A 20,000-nucleotide genomic window follows, 5' to 3' on the forward strand; every position below is an offset into this window, starting at 1 on the left:
GGGGTTACAGGTGAGAGGCAGTGAGGGGGTTACAGGTGAGAGGCAGTGAGGGGGTTACAGGTGAGAGGCAGTGAGGGGGTTACAGGTGAGAGGCAGTGAGGGGGTTACAGGTGAGAGGCAGTGAGGGGGTTACAGGTGAGAGGCAGTGAGGGGGTTACAGGTGAGAGGCAGTGAGGGGGTTACAGGTGAGAGGCAGTGAGGGGGTTACAGGTGAGAGGCAGTGAGGGGGTTACAGGTGAGAGGCAGTGAGGGGGTTACAGGTGAGAGGCAGTGAGGGGGTTACAGGTGAGAGGCAGTGAGGGGGTTACAGGTGAGAGGCAGTGAGGGGGTTACAGGTGAGAGGCAGTGAGGGGGTTACAGGTGAGAGGCAGTGAGGGGGTTACAGGTGAGAGGCAGTGAGGGGGTTACAGGTGAGAGGCAGTGAGGGGGTTACAGGTGAGAGGCAGTGAGGGGGTTACAGGTGAGAGGCAGTGAGGGGGTTACAGGTGAGAGGCAGTGAGGGGGTTACAGGTGAGAGGCAGTGAGGGGGTTACAGGTGAGAGGCAGTGAGGGGGTTACAGGTGAGAGGCAGTGAGGGGGTTACAGGTGAGAGGCAGTGAGGGGGTTACAGGTGAGAGGCAGTGAGGGGGTTACAGGTGAGAGGCAGTGAGGGGGTTACAGGTGAGAGGCAGTGAGGGGGTTACAGGTGAGAGGCAGTGAGGGGGTTACAGGTGAGAGGCAGTGAGGGGGTTACAGGTGAGAGGCAGTGAGGGGGTTACAGGTGAGAGGCAGTGAGGGGGTTACAGGTGAGAGGCAGTGAGGGGGTTACAGGTGAGAGGCAGTGAGGGGGTTACAGGTGAGAGGCAGTGAGGGGGTTACAGGTGAGAGGCAGTGAGGGGGTTACAGGTGAGAGGGGAGGAGGGTAGAGGGTGTGAGGGGAGGAGGGTAGAGGGTGTGAGGACAAATCTGACCTCACATTGAGGGAACCGGGGATTCTGTAACCAAATTCTCCTGAATTCACTCCAAGGCCTCAATCCCTCCCACCCAATCCTCACAAGGCTCCATTCACTATCTCCTGCTCAAGGTCAGGCTTCACCAGGGCCTCACTCTGCTCCCTTTCCACAACCTTCAACGAGTTCCTCGCCTCCGGCCCCCCTCGCCTCCGGGGAGCCAGTGTCAACACGATAATCCGATAGCCAACTTACGCCCAATGGAAATGAAGCAGAGAGCAAGAGACTGAAGCAACTCCATCTCCTCCTTCGCGACCATTTAGAAGGTGTCTGGTTGGAAATTGAACATAGCCATCCTGGCAGTAAGATGACACCCCTGAACAATCAGACATTTCGGGTACAAAAACCGCCAGGAAAGTCGGCCTACGAGAAGGACCTGGCGCCTAAAATGGCCTCAAGTTTAGGCTTCGGCCTAGGATCCAGGGAACCTGCCGCGCGCATACACACACAGACACAGACACGCTCACAGACACACGCTCACGCACACGCTCACACGCTCACGCACACGCTCACACGCTCACGCACATTCACACTCACACGCACATTCACACACACTCACGCACATTCACACACACTCACACGCACATTCACACACACTCACACGCACATTCACACACACTCACACGCACATTCACACACACTCACACGCACATTCACACACACTCACACGCACATTCACACACACTCACACGCACATTCACACACACTCACACGCACATTCACACACACTCACACGCACATTCACACACACTCACACGCACATTCACACACACACACACGCACATTCACACACACTCACACGCACATTCACACACACTCACACGCACATTCACACACACTCACACGCACATTCACACACACTCACACGCACATTCACACACACTCACACGCACATTCACACGCACTCACACGCACATTCACACGCACTCACACGCACATTCACACGCACTCACACGCACATTCACACGCACTCACACGCACATTCACACGCACTCACACGCACATTCACACGCACTCACACGCACACTCACACGCACTCACACGCACATTCACACGCACTCACACGCACATTCACACGCACTCACACGCACATTCACACACACTCACACGCACACACACGCACACACACGCACATTCACACACACACACACACACTCACACAGGCAAACGCACACACACACACTCACACACAGAGCAATAATCCGATTTTAAAAATCACTGATATTTGCACAGTTTATTCCTGACTGTATTTAGCTTGAAGTAATTTAATCTTTCCTAATGCACTAGAGAAGAAAACTTTTTGAGCTTTTATTGATAGCTACAGGCAAGAAAGTGAAAAAAAGTTGAAGAATTTTTTAATGTGTTTATTTGCTTTTTTTTAAATATCGAAAGAAGTGTTTTGAACAGCTGATGCATTTTTAGACTATTTTGCAATAGAGAAGAGATTATATTTGGGAAAAAATTTATATATATATATAAATATTTACTTGTTTTATAAGGTGAACCAACTGTTGTTATGTCAAGTAACTTTTGTCTACAACATTTTACAAATAGTTGTTCGGTAGTACAGAACTTGGGTATTGCTGAAAAAAGAGACATGTCAAAGCTTTTCATCTTGCACTCATCAGGACTCTTCGCAAGAATACAACAATTTATACCGCATGGGAAGAGAGCGCTGTTTGGTTGACAAAGTGGACTTTGATTGGTAGAGGCGTTGCCGTGGATAATGCACCAATATTTTACGGCACGTAATTCACTGGCTGTCATATCCGACAGGTGATTTAATATTTGCCCCTACCCACCCCTCCCCCAATAGTGCCTCCCCCTCTGCCCTGAGGGACACCTTGCTCGTGTGCACTTGTCATCCAGGTAATCATCTTGGCCAGGCAGCACAGTAAGATCCAAAATCAGCCCAGAGCAAGAACGCCAGCTATTTTTGGGATCTTGCTGCTTCACTATCCACCCCCTGACCCTTCCCACCTCTGACCAAGGTTTGTGGGGGGCGGGTGTAGGTGGGGCAGGAGGAGAGGTGTGGGGAGACAGGCAGAGAGCCCCGGCCGAGGATCCCACCTGGCGGGTGCCTCGATGCCTCACGCGGCTGGGTGGTATGTCGGGGGTTGGGGGGGGGGGGGGGGGGGGCGGGGGCAGGCAGAACGGACCCAAGCTAGACTGTTGCTGAAGGGGTGCTGCCCTGTCGGAGGTGCCCTCTTTCAGGATGAAGATGTCAAACCGAGGCCCCTTGTTAGGTGGGTGTAAAAGACCCCCACGGCCGCTATCGGGAGAAGAGCGGGGTCCAGGAGGATGCAGGGGACTTCTCCCCGGTGTCCTGGGACCCGGTGTTTAATCCCTCAACCCACATCACTAAAAAAAAGCAGTTGACTTGGGTCATTCTCACATCGCTGTTTGTGGGATCTTGCTGTGCACAAATTGGCTGCCGCCTTTCCTACATTACAACAGGGACCGCCCTTCGAAAAAGCAACTTGGTTGGCTGTGAGGCGCTTTGAGGTGTCCTGAGCTGAGGTGAAAGGCGCTAGAGAAATGTAAGTGCATTAATCCTATTAAAGGGGCAGGCGTTTGTATAGTTGTTGGACAGCGACACCTGTAGGTTATGATGGGCATCGCAGCCCCGAGACCCTTTTCTCCCAGGCACCCAGAGTGGGGATTGTCAGGAAGACAGGCCTAAAGGTGATGGGTTGCTAGCTTCTTATGGGAGAGGGAGAGGCTCATTTACCAGTTGAACCCAAAGGAGGGTAATTAATTAAAAATACCCAACTCTTTTCTCATAAACCCGCCTCCCACCATCCAATCCCACAACCCCATCTGAAACGCCAGTTTTAATAAACTTTTATTTATGCACATGGTGTGGGTGTCGCTGGCTAAACCAGCATTTATTACCCATCCCTAATTGCCCCCTTGAGAAGGTGGTGGGTGAGCCGCCTTCTTGAACCGCTGCAGTCCCTGTGGCGTAGGTACACCCACTGTGCTGTTAGGGAGGGAGTTCCAGGATTTTGACCCGGCGACAGTGAAGGAACGGCTGATATATTTCCAAGTCAGGATGGTGAGTAGCTCGGAGGGGAACTTGCAGGTGATGGTGTTCCCCATGTGTCTGCTGCCCTCGTCCTTCTAGATGGTAGTGGTCGTGGGTTTGGAAGGTGCTGTCTAAGGAGCCTTGGTGAGTTGCTGCAGTGCATCTGGTAGATGGTACACACACTGCTGCTACTGTGCGTCGATGGTGGAGGGAGTGAATGTTTGTGGATGGGGTGCCGATCAAGCGGGGCTGCTTTGTCCTGGATGGTGTCGAGCTTCTTGAGTGTTGTGGGAGCTGCACTCACCCAGGCAAGTGGGGAGTATTCCATCACACTCCTGACTTGTGCCTTGTAGATGGTGGACAGGCTTTGGGGAGTCAGGAGGTGAGTTACTCACTGCAGGATTCCCAGCCTCTGACCTGCTCTTGTAGCCACAGTATTTATATGGCTGGTCCAGTTCAGTTTCTGGTCAATGGTAACCCCCCAGGATGTTGATAGTGGGGGATTCAGCGATGGTAATGCCATTGTATGTCAAAGGGCGATGGTTAGATTCTCTCTGGTTGGAGATAGTCATTGCCTGGCACTTGTGTGGTGCGAATGTTACTTGCCACTTGTCATCCCAAGCCTGGATATTGTCCAGGTCTTGCTGCATTTGGACATGAACTGCTTCAGTGTCTGAGGAGTCACGAATGGTGCTGAACATTGTGCAATCATCAGCGAACATCCCCACTTCTGACCTTATGATGGAAGGAAGGTCATTGATGAAGCAGCTGAAGATGGTTGGGCCGAGGACACTACCCTGAGGAACTCCCGCAGTGATGTCCTGGAGCTGAACAACCACAACCATCCTCCTTTGTGCTGGGTATGACTCCAACCAGCGGAGAGTTTTCCCCCTGATTCCCATTGACTCCAGTTCACTCTTTGCACAATTAAAGTGCTCCTGACTTCAGTTCCCCGTGTTTTAATTCCAAGTCCTTGTCCTATTCCGACCTGCAATGCCATCTTTCCTTAAGCCGATTATTCCACAGGAGGGATAAAGGCTCCATTTAAGACCATAAGACATCGGAGCAGAAATTAGGCCATTCGGCCCATCGAGTCTGCTCCGCCATTCAATCATGGCTGATAAGTTTCTCAACCCCATTCTCCCGCCTTCTCCCCGTAACCTTTGATCCCCTTATCAATCAAGAACCTATCTATCTCGGTCTTAAATACACTCAATGACCTGGCCTCCACAGCCTTCTGTGGCAATGAATTCCCTAGATTCACCACTCTCTGGCTAAAGAAGTTTCTCCTCATCTCTGTTCTAAAAGGTCTTCCCTTTACTCTGAGGCTGTGCCCTCGGGTCCTAGTCTCTCCTACTAATGGAAACATCTTCCCCCACGTCCACTCTATCCAGGCCTTTCAGTATTCTGTAAGTTTCAATCAGATCCCCCCCCTCATCCTTCTAAACTCCATCGAGTATAGACCCAGAGTCCTCAAACGTTCCTCATATGTTAAGCCTTTCGTTCCTGGGATCGTTCTCGTGAACATCCTCTGGACTCTCTCCTGCTTCAAATTTGCCTTTTCAATCATCCATCCTGACTCTCCTCCTGAGGGACCCTTTATTTATTTGTACCCCCTTTGACATTTTGTTGTGTCCCTGAGTACCCATCAGTAAAACACTCTAGCAAGGATACAAGCGTAATGTTTACGTCACTGGACTAGTAATCGAGAGGCTCCCGATCGTCTAGCGACAGGAGTTCAATCGCAGCTGGTTAAATTCAATTCATTAACTAAATCAGGAATTATAAAGCTAGTCTCGGTAACGGTGACCATGAGAACCATCATCGATTGTCATAAAACCCCATCTGGTTCACTAATGCCCCTCTAGGGTAGGAAATCTGCCATCCTTACCCGGTCTGGCCTACATGTGACTCCAGATGGTTGACTCTGAAATAGCCCCAGTAAGTCACTCAGTTTGATCAAACCACTGCAGAATAAAGCATTGTGAGGGTCCCCTACACCACTGCAGCAGTTCAAGAAGGCGGCTCACCACCACCTTCTTAACATCCATAAATGCCTTTGCCCTTGTCAGCGACACTCACACCCAGAGAACGAGTATATGTTCATCCTGGTTCTCGATGCTGAGAGATCAGAAAGGGACAAATGCGGATTGCACGGTTTGCAAATCAGAGGCAACAGACACAGGCGATCATAATTCTTTCCCCCTCTAACACACACAGGCACTCTCTCTCTCTCTCTTTCATACACACACTTTCTCTGTCACACACATACACACACACTCTGTCTCACACACACACAGGCACACACTCTCATACACACACTTTTTCTCTGTCACACACACACGCACAGGCACACTCTCTCTCACACACACTCTGTCACACACACACACATTCTCTCTGTCACACACACACACACACATTCTCTCTCTCTGTCACACACACACACTCTCACTCTGCCACATACACAAACACTCTCTATCTCACACACACACAGGCACACTGTCACACACAGGCACACTCTCTCTCACACACACTTTCTCTCTCTCACACACACACACACACACACACAGGCACATTCTCTGTCTCACACACACACACAGGCACACTCTCACTCACACACCCACTCTCTCTCTCTCTCTCTCTCTCACTCACACACACACACACACACACACACACACTCTCTGGTTGCCTGGGGGAGTTTGTCAGATTTAGCAAGGACTTAGTAGTTCTCTGTTTTAAGGTAGAAAATATTTTTCATAGATTAATTTATGAACGGTTTTGAAATCCAAGTTGGTGCAGTTGTTTGTAAATAATATTTGGCAGCTCATAAAGTGAAGGTCAGCACTGAGCACTGAGCAAGCACAGTTTTATAACAATCGTCCTCTTCTCTGCTCGGGCACCCTGTCTGGTTCAATTATGGGACCAGACACAACCCAGTGGCCCCGTTGTTCACCTTTTAACCTTTCCCAGTGGAAGTGCGATGGCTATTTGACTAGAGGGCATCACAGCCAAGGTCACTTTCTGATCACTTGTCCCCAGTAGGCGTCATGGATAATTTCCCCCCTCCACTGCCAACCTGCACTTCCCACCTTCCACCAAACTCTGTTTGCTGGTCCATGGTGAAGCTGAGGCCAGTTACAGACTCGCCTCCCACCCCACCAGATCCGGCCCTTGCTTTTCCCGGTGACACTTTGCCCTTCCCTGTGTCACCCTTGGTCTTACCGGCGTCCTATGCCCTTAACTCTGTGAGCCTTGCTGTTACCCGCATGACCCTTGCCCTTATTTGTGTGACCCTTGCCCTTACTGATGTGACCTTTGCCCTTACCTGTGTGACCCTTGCCCTTACCTGTGTGACCCTTGCCCTTACCTGTGTGACCCTTGCCCTTGCATGTGTGACCCTTGCCCTTGCCTGTGTGACCCTTGCCCTTGCCTGTATGACCCTTGCCCTTACCTTTGTGACCCTTGCCCTTACCTGTATGAACCTTGCCCTTACCTGTGTGACCCTTGCCCTTACCTGTGTGACCCTTGCCCTTACCTATGTGACTCTTGACGCCTGCCTAGCCCAAGCTGTCGAAGGGGATAAATTAAAAATGATTCGCTTATTCTACAGGACAGACAGTGACCTGTGGAATAGCTGCCGACTTCTCAAGTGTTTACCCTCTGGGTGTAAATGTGTTTTTTTAGGGTTTTAGGAGGGGTTCTGGCAGCCATGGCTTTGTGGTTAAAATCTATTCCCAACCTGTGTTTACTTTGCAATAAACTGTTTGAACGAAGAGGGTGGAGTCCGAGGTTCAGTTCTTCCAGCAGGTCCCCACACCCACGGGCAATTTGAGCTGTGGACCGGGGCTCCAGTGGATAACACTCTTACCTTTCTCAGTTCAATCCCACGGCACAGGAGCGTTTTGACCCAAACCTTTGTTAGCCGAAGGTATTAAGGATGACATGGAGCCAGAATACAGATTAACCTTGATCTCATGGGATAGCAGAACATCCTCGAGGGGCTGAATGGCGGCCTCCTCCCTGTTCCTATAGGACACAGACCCTGAAGGAGCAACACCAAGTGGCACTGAGAGGCTGCCCCCTTGAGGTGACTCGATGCTGGGAGGAAGCGAGGAGGAGGAGTGGAGCCAATAGATTGGAGGATGTTAGGGTTTGTCACACGTTGATGAAGGAGAGACCGCATGTGGTTCAGAACGAGGAATATGTGGAAAACGGTTTATTTCTGTGCTTTGCTTTTTACAACAAAAAACATCCAACCTCGTTTTGAGCACATCCTTTTTCAGTTCTTGGTGAGGTAGGTCCCTCAGAATCACTCCGCCTCCTGGGGTTACTGATGGACAGTCTGGCTGGGTCTCGGTAGGGGGTGTGTGTGTGTTCATGTGTGTGTGTGTCTGTGCGAATGTGTGTGAGAGAGAGTGCGTCTGTGTGAGAGAGTGCGTCTGTGTAAGTGTGTGTGAGAGAGTATGTGTGTGTGTGTGTGTGTGTGTGTGTGTGAGAAAGAGAGTGCGCGCGTGTGTGTCCCAGTCTGGTAAGAGGGAGAGGGAATAGTGTCTGTCAGGTGTGGCCTTCTCCAGCTCTGTCTGTACATATTTGCCTGCGCATCAGTCTGAGTGCACATTGGTCTGTGTGCGCACACGTGTGTAGGTATGTGTGTAAGTGTGTGTGTATGTGGAATGTGTGTAGGTGTGTATATATATGTGTGTGTGTATATATGTATGTAGGTGGATGTGCGTAAGTATGTATGTGGAAATGTGTGTAGGTGTGTGTGTGCCTGTGCTTCTGAGTCTGAGTGTCTGTCTATGAGTGTTTGTGTCTGTCTCTCTCCACTTGTGTCTGTCTGTATCTGCGAGTTCATTCATTCACGTACATGTCAGTGGCTGGGGCTGAGGGGTGGGGGGTTGTGTTAAACTCTGCGTTGCCAGGGAGACCAGCACCGGGATCGAAACAGGATGTCCCACTTTTTCCACAAATGATCCTGGATCGCACCTCTACAGGTCCTCAGCCCTGCAGAGCCCGAGCAAGGCACACCGGTAATCGCCCTTAGTGTCACCCTGTGGGAGAAGAGAGTGAATCATCACCTTCCAACTGTCTCACCCATCAGGCACCAGAGAGTGAAAAAGTACAAATAATTCTAGCACAGCTCAGAATGGGCTATCAGCTCACAATCCAGTGAGGACAGGATCAGCCTAACGCCCACTCTGACGCTGAGATAGCTGCTGGGCCAGGAAGAGGCCATTCTGTCCCTCAAAACCGCTCCGCCATTCAATTAGATCACAAGTGATATGTTCTAAGGCCAGCATTTATTGTCCATCCCTAATTGCCCCTTGAGAAGGTGGTGGGTGAGCTGCCTTCTTGAGCAGCTGCAGTCCTCTGTGGTGTAGGTACACACACTGTGCTGTTAGGGAGGGAGTTCCAGGATTTGGACCCAGCGACAGTGAAGGAACGGCCGATATATTTCCAAGTCAGGGTGGTGAGTGGCTCGGAGGAGAACTTCCAGGTGGTGGTGTTCCCCATGTGTCTGCTGCCCTTGTCCTTCTAGATGGTAGAGGTCGTGGGTTTGGAAGGTGCTGTCGAAGGAGCCTTGGTGAGTTGCTGCAGTGCATCTTGTAGATGGTACACACACTGCTGCTACTGTGCGTCGGTGGTGGAGGGAGTGAATGTTTGTGGATGGGGTGCCGATCAAGTGGGGCTGCTTTGTCCTGGATGGTGTTGAGCTTCTTGAGTGTTGTGGGAGCTGCACTCATCCAGGCAAGTGGGGAGTATCCCATCACACTACTGATTTGTGCCTTGTAGATGGTAGACAGGCTTTGGGGAGTCAGGAGGTGAGTTACTCACTGCAGGATTCCCAGCCTCTGACCTGCTCTTGTAGCCACAGTATTTATATGGCTGGTCCAGTTCAGTTTCTGGTCAATGGTAACCCCCCAGAATGTTGATAGTGGGGGATTCAGTGATGGTAATGCCATTGAACATCAAGGGGCGATGGTTAGATTCTCTCTTGTTGGAGATGGTCATTACCTGGCACTTGTGTGGCGCGAATGGTACTTGTCACTTATCAGTCCAAGCCTGGATATTGTCCAGGTCTTGCTGCATTTGGACATGGACTGATTCAGTATCTGCACCTAAATATCATTTACTACCATTGCTCCCTATCCCTTGACAGAAAAGAGAGGCTGAACACCTGGATTATGTGCAAATGCAAGTATAATGTGGAAGGGTTAACGTCCATTACAAATATGTTAGATTCCCGGAAGAGATTCCAGGGAATGTCCAAATTCCTCTTAACGTCTCCCAGTTATACACTGCTAAAAGCATCCCAGGACAGGCCACAGACACAGCCCAGCACAGGGAACTGGCAACACTTCAATATCATTGAAACGCACGGGACTGGGTTGGATTTTGGGGGGTAATGAGGGGGTCAGAGAGCTCGGTACCTGAATGGTGGAGTACAGAGATTTTCCATATTTCTTCCGGAACTCTGCTCGGATACTCAGCAGGTCGATCTCACATCGGGACACCAGCAACCGGGTCAGGGTCTTATCCTTGGTACCCAAACTCTGTAAAATAGTTACAGGTACAGCACGGGGTTAGATACAGAGTAAAAACCCCTCCACGCTGTCCCCATCAAACAATCCCAGGACAGGTACAGCACGGGGTTAGATACAGAGTAAAGCTCCCTCTACACTATCTCCATCAAACACTCCCAGGGCAGGTACAGCACGGGGTTAGATACAGAGTAAAGCTCCCTCTACACTGACCCCATCAAACACTCCCAGGACAGGTACAGCATGGGGTTAGATACAGAGTAAAGCTCCCTCTACATTGCCCCATCAAACACTCCCAGGACAGGTACAGCACGGGGTGAGATACAGAGTAAATCTCCCTCTACACCGTCCCCATCAAACACTCCAGGACAGGTACAGCACGGGGTTAGATGCAGTGTAAAAATCACTCTACACCGTCCCCATCAAACACTCCCAGGACAGGTACAGCACGGGGTTAGATACAGAGTAAAGCTTGCTCTACACTGTCCCCATCAAACACTCCCAGGACAGGTACAGCACGGGGTTAGATACAGAGTAAAGCTCAATATACACTGTCTCCATCAAACACTCCCAGGACAGATACAGCATGGGGTGAGATACAGAGTAAAGCTCCCTCTACACCGTCCCCATCAAACACTCCCAGGACAGGTACAGCACGGGGTTAGATACGGAGCAAAGCTCCCGCTACACTGTCCCCATCAAACACTCCCAGGACAGGGACAGCACGGGGTTAGATACAGAGTAAAGCTCCCTCTACACGGTCCCCATCAAACACTCCCAGGACAGGTACAGCACGGGGTTAGATACAGAGTAAAGCTTACTCTACACTGTCCCCATCAAACACTCCCAGGACAGGTACAGCACGGGGTTAGATACAGAGCAAAGCTTACTCTACACTGTCCCCATCAAATATTCCCAGGACAGGTACAGCACGGGGTTAGATACAGAGTAAAGCTCCCTCTACACCGTCCCCATCAAACACTCCCAGGACAGGTCCAGCACGGGGTTAGATACAGAGTAAAGCTCCCTCTACACCGTCCCCGTCAAACATTCCCAGGACAGGTACAGCACAGGGTTAGATACAGAGTAAAGCTCCCTCTACACCGTCCCCATCAAACACTCCCAGGACAGGTCCAGCACGGGGTTAGATACAGAGTAAAGCTCCCTATACACCGTCCCCGTCAAACATTCCCAGGACAGGTACAGCACAGGGTTAGATACAGAGTAAAGCTCCCTCTACACCGTCCCCATCAAGCACTCCCAGGACAGGTAAAGCACGGGGTTAGATACAGAGTAACGATCCCTATACACTGTCTCCATCAAACACTCCCAGGACAGGTACAGCACGGGGTGAGATACAGAGTAAAGCTCCCTCTACACCGTCCCCATCAAACACTCCCAGGACAGGTACAGCACGGGGTTAGATACGGAGCAAAGCTCCCTCTACACTGTCCCCATCAAACACTCCCAGGACAGGTACAGCACGGGGTTAGATACAGAGTAAAGCTTACTCTACACTGTCCCCATCAAACACTCCCAGGACAGGTACAGCACGGGGTTAGATACAGAGTAAAGCTCCCTCTACACTGTCCCCATCAAACACTCCCAGGACAGGTACAGCACGGGGTTAGATACTGAGTAAAGCTCCCTCTACACTGTCCCCATCAAACACTCCCAGGACAGATACAGCACGGGGTTAGATACAGAGTAAAGCTCCCTTTGCACAGTCCGGATCAAACACTCCCAGGACAGGTACAGCACGGGGTTAGATACAGAGTAAAGCTCCCTCCACACCGTGCCCGTCAAACACTCCCAGGACAGGTACAGCATGGGGTTAGATACAGAGTAAAGCTTGCTCTACACCGTCCCCATCAAACACTCCCAGGACAAGTACAGCACGGGGTTAGATACAGAGCAAAGCTCCCTCTACACCGTCCCCATCAAACACTCCCAGGACAGGTCCAGCACGGGGTTAGATACAGAGTAAAGCTCCCTCTACACCGTCCCCGTCAAACACTTCCAGGACAGGTACAGCACAGGGTTAGATACAGAGTAAAGCTCCCTCTACACCGTCCCCATCAAACCCTCCCAGAGCAGGTACAGCACGGGGTTAGATATAGAGTAAAGCTCCCTCTACACCGTCCCCATCAAACACTCCCAGGACAGGTACAGCACAGGGTTAGATACAGAGTAAAGCTCCCTCTACACTGTCCCCATCAAACACTCCCAGGACAGGTACAGCACGGGGTTAGATACAGAGAATAGCTCCCTCTACACTGTCCCCATCAAACACTCCCAGGACAGGTACAGCACGGGGTTAGATACAGAGTAAAGCTCCCTCTACACCGTCCCCATCAAACACTCCCAGGACAGGTACAGCACGGGGTTAGATACAGAGTAAAGCTCCCTCTACACCGTCCCCATCAGTCACTCCCAGGACAGGTACAGCACGGGGTTAGATACAGAGTAAAGCTCTCTCTACACTGTCCCCATCAAACACTCCCAGGACAGGTACAGCACGGGGTTAGATACAGAGTAAAGCTCCCTCTACACCGTCCCCATCAAACACTCCCAGGACAGGTACAGCACGGGGTTAGATACAGAGTAAAGCTCTCTCTACACTGTCCCCATCAAACACTCCCAGGACAGGTACAGCACGGGGTTAGATACAGAGTAAAGCTCCCTCTACACTGTCCCCATCAAACACTCCCAGGACAGGTACAGCACGGGGTTAGATACAGAGTAAAGCTCCCTCTACACTGTCCCCATCAAACACTCCCAGGGCAGGTACAGCACGGGGTTAGATACAGAGTAAAGCTTCCTCTACACTGTCCCCATCAAACACTCCCAGGACAGGTACAGCACGGGGTTGGATAAAGAGAATAGCTCTCTCTACACTGTACCCATCAAACCCTCCCAGGACAGGTACAGCACGGGGTTAGATACAGAGTAAAGCTCCCTCTACACCGTCCCCATCAAACACTCCCAGGACAGGTCCAGCACGGGGTTAGATACAGAGTAAAGCTCTCTCTACACTGTCCCCATCAAACACTCCCAGGACAGGTACAGCACGGGGTTAGATACAGAGTAAAGCTCCCTCTACACTGTCCCCATCAAACACTCCCAGGACAGGTACAGCACGGGGTTAGATACAGAGTAAATCTCCCTCTACACTGTCCCCATCAAACACTCCCAGGGCAGGTACAGCACGGGGTTAGATACAGAGTAAAGCTTCCTCTACACTGTCCCCATCAAACACTCCCAGGACAGGTACAGCACGGGGTTGGATACAGAGAATAGCTCTCTCTACACTGTACCCATCAAACCCTCCCAGGACAGGTACAGCACGGGGTTAGATACAGAGTAAAGCTCCCTCTACACCGTCCCCATCAAACACTCCCAGGACAGGTACAGCACGGGGTTAGATACAGAGTAAAGCTTCCTCTACACTGTCCCCATCAAACACCCCCAGGACAGGTACAGCACGGGGTTGGATACAGAGAATAGCTCTCTCTACACTGTACCCATCAAACACTCCCAGGACAGGTACAGCGCGGGGTTAGATACAGAGTAAAGACCTCGTTCGACCTCCAGTCCACTTTTCTGTCCCATCCGCCTATCCCTTAATTGAAACCTTAAATATCTCCAGCTGAAGTCTTGAACATACTGAGTGACTGAGCGCCCACAACCCTCTGCGGCCGAGTATCCCAAAGATTCCCAACCCTCTGAGAGTGAAGAAACCCCATCTCCTCTCAGTCCTCAGTGACCGACCCCTTATCTGGGGACGGTGACCCCCGCGTCGTGGACTCTCGAGCCAGCGGGGAAGCAGCCTCCCGGTGTCCGTCATCCCAAGCGGAACGAAAGGGGAAATCTAGGCGTGACTTAGGATGTCCCGGCAACAGTTTCTCGGGCCCAGGTCTTACCTTCATGGAGCTTTGCAACCTCTCTGCGAGAAACTCGGGCGTGTTCTGAATGCTCTGGACTGGAGGGACACAGGGATATAAAGTTAGTCACACAGCTTTCAGGCCTTGGATTAATCATACCCATAGAACCATAGAACACTACAGCACAGATAACAGGCCATTCGGCCCTTCCAGTCTGTGCCGAAATATTATTCCGCTAGTCCAATTGACCTGCTCCCAGCCCATAACCCTCCAGACCTCTCCCATCCATGTATCTATCCAATTTATTCTTAAAACTTAAGAGTGAGCCCGCATTTACCACATCAGATGGTAGCTCGTTCCACACTCTCACCACTCTCTGAGTGAAGAAGTTCCCCCTAAACCTTTCCCCTTTCACCCTAAAGCCATGTCCTCTCGTGTTTATCTCTCCTAATCTAAGTGGAAAGAGCCTACTCGCATTTACTCTGTCTATACCCCTCTCAATTTTTGTAAACTTCTATCAAATCTCCCCTCATCCTTCTACGCTCCAAGGAATAAAGTCCTAACCTGTTTAATCTTTCCCTGTAACTCAACTCCTTAAGACCCGGCAACATCCTAGTAAATCTTCTCTGCGCTCTCTCAATCTTACTGAGATCCTTCCTGTAGTTAGGCCACTCCTTCAATTCTATCCTCCCCTCATTGGAGGGGACCTTCTCTCTCACTCTCTCTCTTGGGGGGTGCATGGACCCCAGGCGGTGTGTGTGCCAACTTGGGTGGGGTGGGAGGGTGGTTGGTGGAGCTGCAGCGCTTTGCCTGAGTGGAAGCAGATTCAATAGGAACCTTCAAAACGGGAATCGGGTAAATACTTGAAGGGGAAATGTTTGCAGGTTGATGGGGGTGGGTGGGTGGGGGGGGAGGTTATGAGCGTGGCGCTGGGGTTGTGGGGGGGAGAGTGAGACTAATCGGGTAGCTCTTGCAAAGGGCCAGCACAGGCACGATGGGCTGAATGGCCTCCTCCTCGAGCGACCTCACTCCATGGTTCACCCCGCTGGGTCGGGGGCGTCAAAGGCTTGGAGAGAGACAACAACAATTTTCATTGACATGGTGGCTTTTATACCGTAACCACCCAAAGTGCATCACCGGATCATCGTCAGATTAAATTTGACCCCGAGCCACGTTGGGGACAAAATCTCGGACAAAGAGGTCGGTTCTACGGAGCGTCTAAAAGGAGCAGAGAGAGAGAGAGCGAGAGAGAGGGACGGAGAGGTTTAGGTAGGGAATTCCAGAGCTCAGGGCCCCCCAGGCAGCTGAAGGCACGGCCGCCAATGGTGGAGCGATGGGAATCGGGGGATGCGCAAGAGGCCAGAATTGGAGGAGCTCAGAGATCGGGGAGGGTTGTAGGGGCTGGAGGAGGTTACAGAGATAGGGAGGGGTGTAGGGGCTGGAGGAGGTTACAGAGATAGGGAGGGGTGTAAGGGCTGGAGGAGGTTACAGAGATAGGAAGGGGTGTAGGGGCTGGAGGAGGTTACAGAGATAGGGAGGGGTGTAGGGGCTGGAGGAGGTTGCAGAGATAGGGAGGGGTGTAGGGGCTGGAGGAGGTTACAGAGATAGGGAGGGGTGTAGGGGCTGGAGGAGGTTACAGAGATAGGGAGGGGTGTAGGGGCTGGAGGAGGTTACAGAGATAGGGAGGGGTGTAGGGGCTGGAGGAGGTTACAGAGATAGGGAGGGGTGTAGGGGCTGGAGGAGGTTACAGAGATAGGGAGGGGTGTAGGGGCTGGAGAAGGTTACAGAGATAGGGAGGGGTGTAGGGGCTGGAGGAGGTTACAGAGATAGGGAGGGCTGTAGGGGCTGGAGGAGGTTACAGAGATAGGGAGGGGTGTAGGGGCTGGAGGAGGTTACAGAGATAGGGAGGGGTGTAGGGGGCTGGAGGAGGTTACAGAGATGCGGGCAGGTGGGGGTAACAAGGTCAGAGAGGGATTTGAACACAAGGATGGGAATTTTGAGGACAGGATTGATGGACAGTGTTTATCTTACCCAGAGCAAGGAAACATTTTTCATCGTCCCCCTTCATCTGTTTTTTGATGGTTTCGGTAATGTCACATGAAGTGTAGATCTTGTACAGTTTGAAGACTGCAATGCACAGAGGAGAGATACAGAGTGGTTATGGACATCGTAAATACCAGAAGCAGGTTACAACAACTTACCCTTTTCCCATGAATGACAGGTTCCAGATTTTGACGCATTCCCTCTCACCAAAGGCCACAAAACAGTCAATAATCGGACACAGTTTGGGTTATCAATTCTGCACTGCTGTCATTGCATTTCTCTAGCGCCTGTCACATCCTCAGGCCCTCACCAAAGTGTTCCACAGACAACGGAGTGCTTTCGAAGTGTAGCCCTTCTGTGTCGTTTGGAAATGCAGTAGCCAGTTGGGGCACAGCAAGATCCCACCAACAGCAATGTGATAATGACCCAGGTCATCCGGTTTTTTTTTGGTTGATGTGGGTTGAGGGATGAATATTGGCCCCAGGACACCGGGGAGAACTCCCCCCTGCTCTTCTTCCAAGACTGGCTGTGGGATCTTTTACATCCACCTGATGTAAGAGGGCAGACAGGGCCCTCGGTTTGACGTCTCTTCCTGAAAAACGGGACCTCCGACAATGTGGCACTCCCTCAGTACCGACCCTCCGACAGTGCGGCGCTCCCTCAGTACTGACCCTCCGACATTGCGGTGCTCCCTCAGTACTGACCCTCCGACAGTGCGGTGCCCCCTCAGTACTGACCCTCCGACAGTGCGGCGCTCTCTCAGTACTGACCCTCCGACAGTGCGGTGCCCCCTCAGTACTGACCCTCCGACAGTGCTGCACTCCCTCAGTACTGACCCTCCGACAGTGTGGCACTCCCTCAGTACTGAACCTCCGACAGTGCGGCACTCCCTCAGTACTGACCCTCCGACAGTGCGGCACTCCCTCAGTACTGACCCTCCGACAGTGCTACACTCCCTCAGTACTGACCCTCCGACAGTGCGGCGCTCCCTCAGTACTGAACCTCCGACAGTGCGGCACTCCCTCAGTACTTACCCTCCGACAGTGCAGCACTCCCTCAGCACTGGCACTGGGCGCCTCTGGACTGTGGGGCTCAAGCCTCCAGAGCGGGGAGTCGAACCCATGACCCTCTTGACTCCGAGGTGAGAGAGGGAGTCACTGGGGCTCAGCGTCACAGTCTCTGCCAGGGGCCGGAAGGCGCCGTTTGCGCGCTTGGTCATTACCTCTGTTCAAGTGGTTCTGGCTCCTTTCGGTCAGAATCGGAATCCAGACATCAAAATCCGGGTTCTTTTTTTTACTGGATACTGCCTGCAAGGTCTTGAAGAGAAGAAATGGAAGGAAGAAGAGTTAATAGATTCCTGGATTCTAAAAAAAATTTATTCTTTCATGGGATGCGGGCGTCGCTGGCAAGGCCGGCATTTGTTGCTCACCCCTAATTGCCCCTTGAACTGAGTGTCTCGCTTGGCTATTTCAGAGGGGCAGTTAAGAGTCAACCACATGGCTGTGGGTCTGGAGTCACATGTAGGCCAGACCGGGTAAGGATGGCAGATTTCCTTCCCTAAAGGGGCATTAGTGAACCAGATGGGTTTTTACGACAATCCATGATGGCTGCCATGGTTACCATCACTGAGACCATTCCAGATTTTATTAATTGAATTTAAATCTCACTAGCTGCCGGGGTGGGATTTGAACTCGTGTCCCCAGAGCATTAGCCTGGGCCTCTGGGTTACTTGTCCAGGGAGATTACCACTGCATCATCATCACCACCACCATCATCATCATCATCACCATCATCACCATCACCACCACCATCATCATCATCATCACCATCATCATCATCATCACCATCATCACCATCACCACCACCATCATCATCATCATCACCATCATCATCATCATCACCAGCATCATCATCATCATCATCATCATCACCAGCATCATCATCATCACCACCAGCATCATCATCACCATCATCATCATCATCATCATCATCATTATCATCATCACCACCACCACCAGCATCAGCATCATCATCATCATCATCATCATCACCAGCATCATCATCATCACCACCAGCATCATCATCACCATCATCATCATCATCATCATCATCATTATCATCATCACCACCACCACCAGCATCAGCATCATCATCACCATCATCATCATCATCATCACCACCAGCATCAGCATCATCATCACCATCATCATCATCATCATCACCACCAGCATCAGCATCATCATCATCATCATCATCCTCCTCCTCCTCCCCCTTTCTTACTTCCCTTATTTCCTACCTTAGCATCCTCTTCGATGAGTTCATAGTTGATCACACTAGAGTTCGCCTCCCTCTGTCCCTGGAAGCAGTTCAACAAGGGGGGGTTAGTCAGGACGCAGGTCACTCCTATCCAATTCCTCTCTCCCTGTGTGGCGCTGGGGGAGTGAATGGGAAAACAAGGGGTATCGAAAACCCAGGTAAGGGTGAATACAATTCCCCCTCCCTCCCTCGTCTCCTCACCAAGCTCCCCTCTCCCATCCTGAAGGCCCTCGTTGCCAGGTGGTCACTTCCGAGGTTCCCAGCCCCGGCAGACGGGGAGTGGGGAGAATGTGGGACTCGCTCCCGCGGGGAGTGGTCGAGGTGAATGGCGGAGATGGATTGAAGGAGGGGGGGTGAAGCTGGATAAACACACGAGGGAGAAAGGAATAGAAGGATATGGGGATGGGGGGAGATGAAGAGGGAGGGTGGGAGGAGGCGGGTGTGGAGCAGAAACACCAGCATGGAGCAGAGGGGCTGAATGGCCTGTTTCTGTGCTGGAAGTACCGAGGCAATATCCCTCCAGTGGACGGAGATCAGCCAGTCGGAATCCAGTTCCCCTTCTCCAGCTGGATTGGGGCCGGTGGGGGGTCGGGGGGTGTGGGGGGGTAGTCAGGAGGAGTCTGAACTCTTCCCCAGGGCTCAGAGCAGTGAACCCGGCACAGGGTGGCGATGGAGACTGGGTCCTAGCCCAGTCAGTCTCTGCGTTGGAGTGGAGAAGCCAGGGAGGGAACGACCCAGTGCAGCGCCTGGCATTAATCGGGAATCGGGATGTTCACCGCGGGACTGATAAAGGTACCCAGACCACCGCCCGCCCCCACCAACCCCCAACCCCCGAGGAATTTCTTCCCCACCTTCAGCAGGACAAGAAGCAGCTTCTGGAACCTCCCGTTCGTGTCGGATATAATATCCTTCTCTAGATCCTTCTGAAATTCTGAGGAAGGTAAATAAAGATGGAATAAGAGTGCTGAACCATAGTTTGCATGTGAAGGAAATAGGGGAAATTCTCTTTTATTTATTCATTCATGGGATGTGGGTGTCTCTGGGCTGGGCCCAGCATTTATCGCCCCTCCCTAATTGCCCCCCTTGAGAAGGTGGTGGGTGAGCTGCCTTCTTGAGCTGCTGCAGTCCCTGTGGTGTAGGTACACCCACCGTGCTGTTAGGGAGGGAGTTCCAGGATTTTGACCCAGTGACAGTGAAG

The 20,000-nt window shown here is 51.7% G+C and overlaps 1 protein-coding gene across 1 annotated transcript in view; it reads right to left on the minus strand.

The window, feature by feature from the left end:
* Nucleotides 1-8,809: 8,809 nt before the first annotated feature.
* Nucleotides 8,810-20,000, minus strand: part of LOC144677974 (annexin A2-like) — a gene marked incomplete at its 5' end in the record, with an annotated part of 19,864 nt that continues 8,673 nt past the window's right edge. The window contains 7 exons of the mRNA XM_078537922.1: nucleotides 8,810-9,068; nucleotides 10,449-10,571; nucleotides 14,483-14,541; nucleotides 16,475-16,570; nucleotides 17,709-17,802; nucleotides 18,783-18,842; nucleotides 19,654-19,733. Coding sequence (XP_078394048.1) covers nucleotides 9,006-9,068; nucleotides 10,449-10,571; nucleotides 14,483-14,541; nucleotides 16,475-16,570; nucleotides 17,709-17,802; nucleotides 18,783-18,842; nucleotides 19,654-19,733 — 575 coding nt within the window. The remainder of the gene's footprint in view (nucleotides 9,069-10,448; nucleotides 10,572-14,482; nucleotides 14,542-16,474; nucleotides 16,571-17,708; nucleotides 17,803-18,782; nucleotides 18,843-19,653; nucleotides 19,734-20,000) is intronic.

The sequence above is a fragment of the Cetorhinus maximus genome, unplaced genomic scaffold, assembly GCF_964194155.1.
Source record: "Cetorhinus maximus unplaced genomic scaffold, sCetMax3.hap1.1 HAP1_SCAFFOLD_3359, whole genome shotgun sequence".
NCBI lineage: Eukaryota > Metazoa > Chordata > Chondrichthyes > Lamniformes > Cetorhinidae > Cetorhinus > Cetorhinus maximus.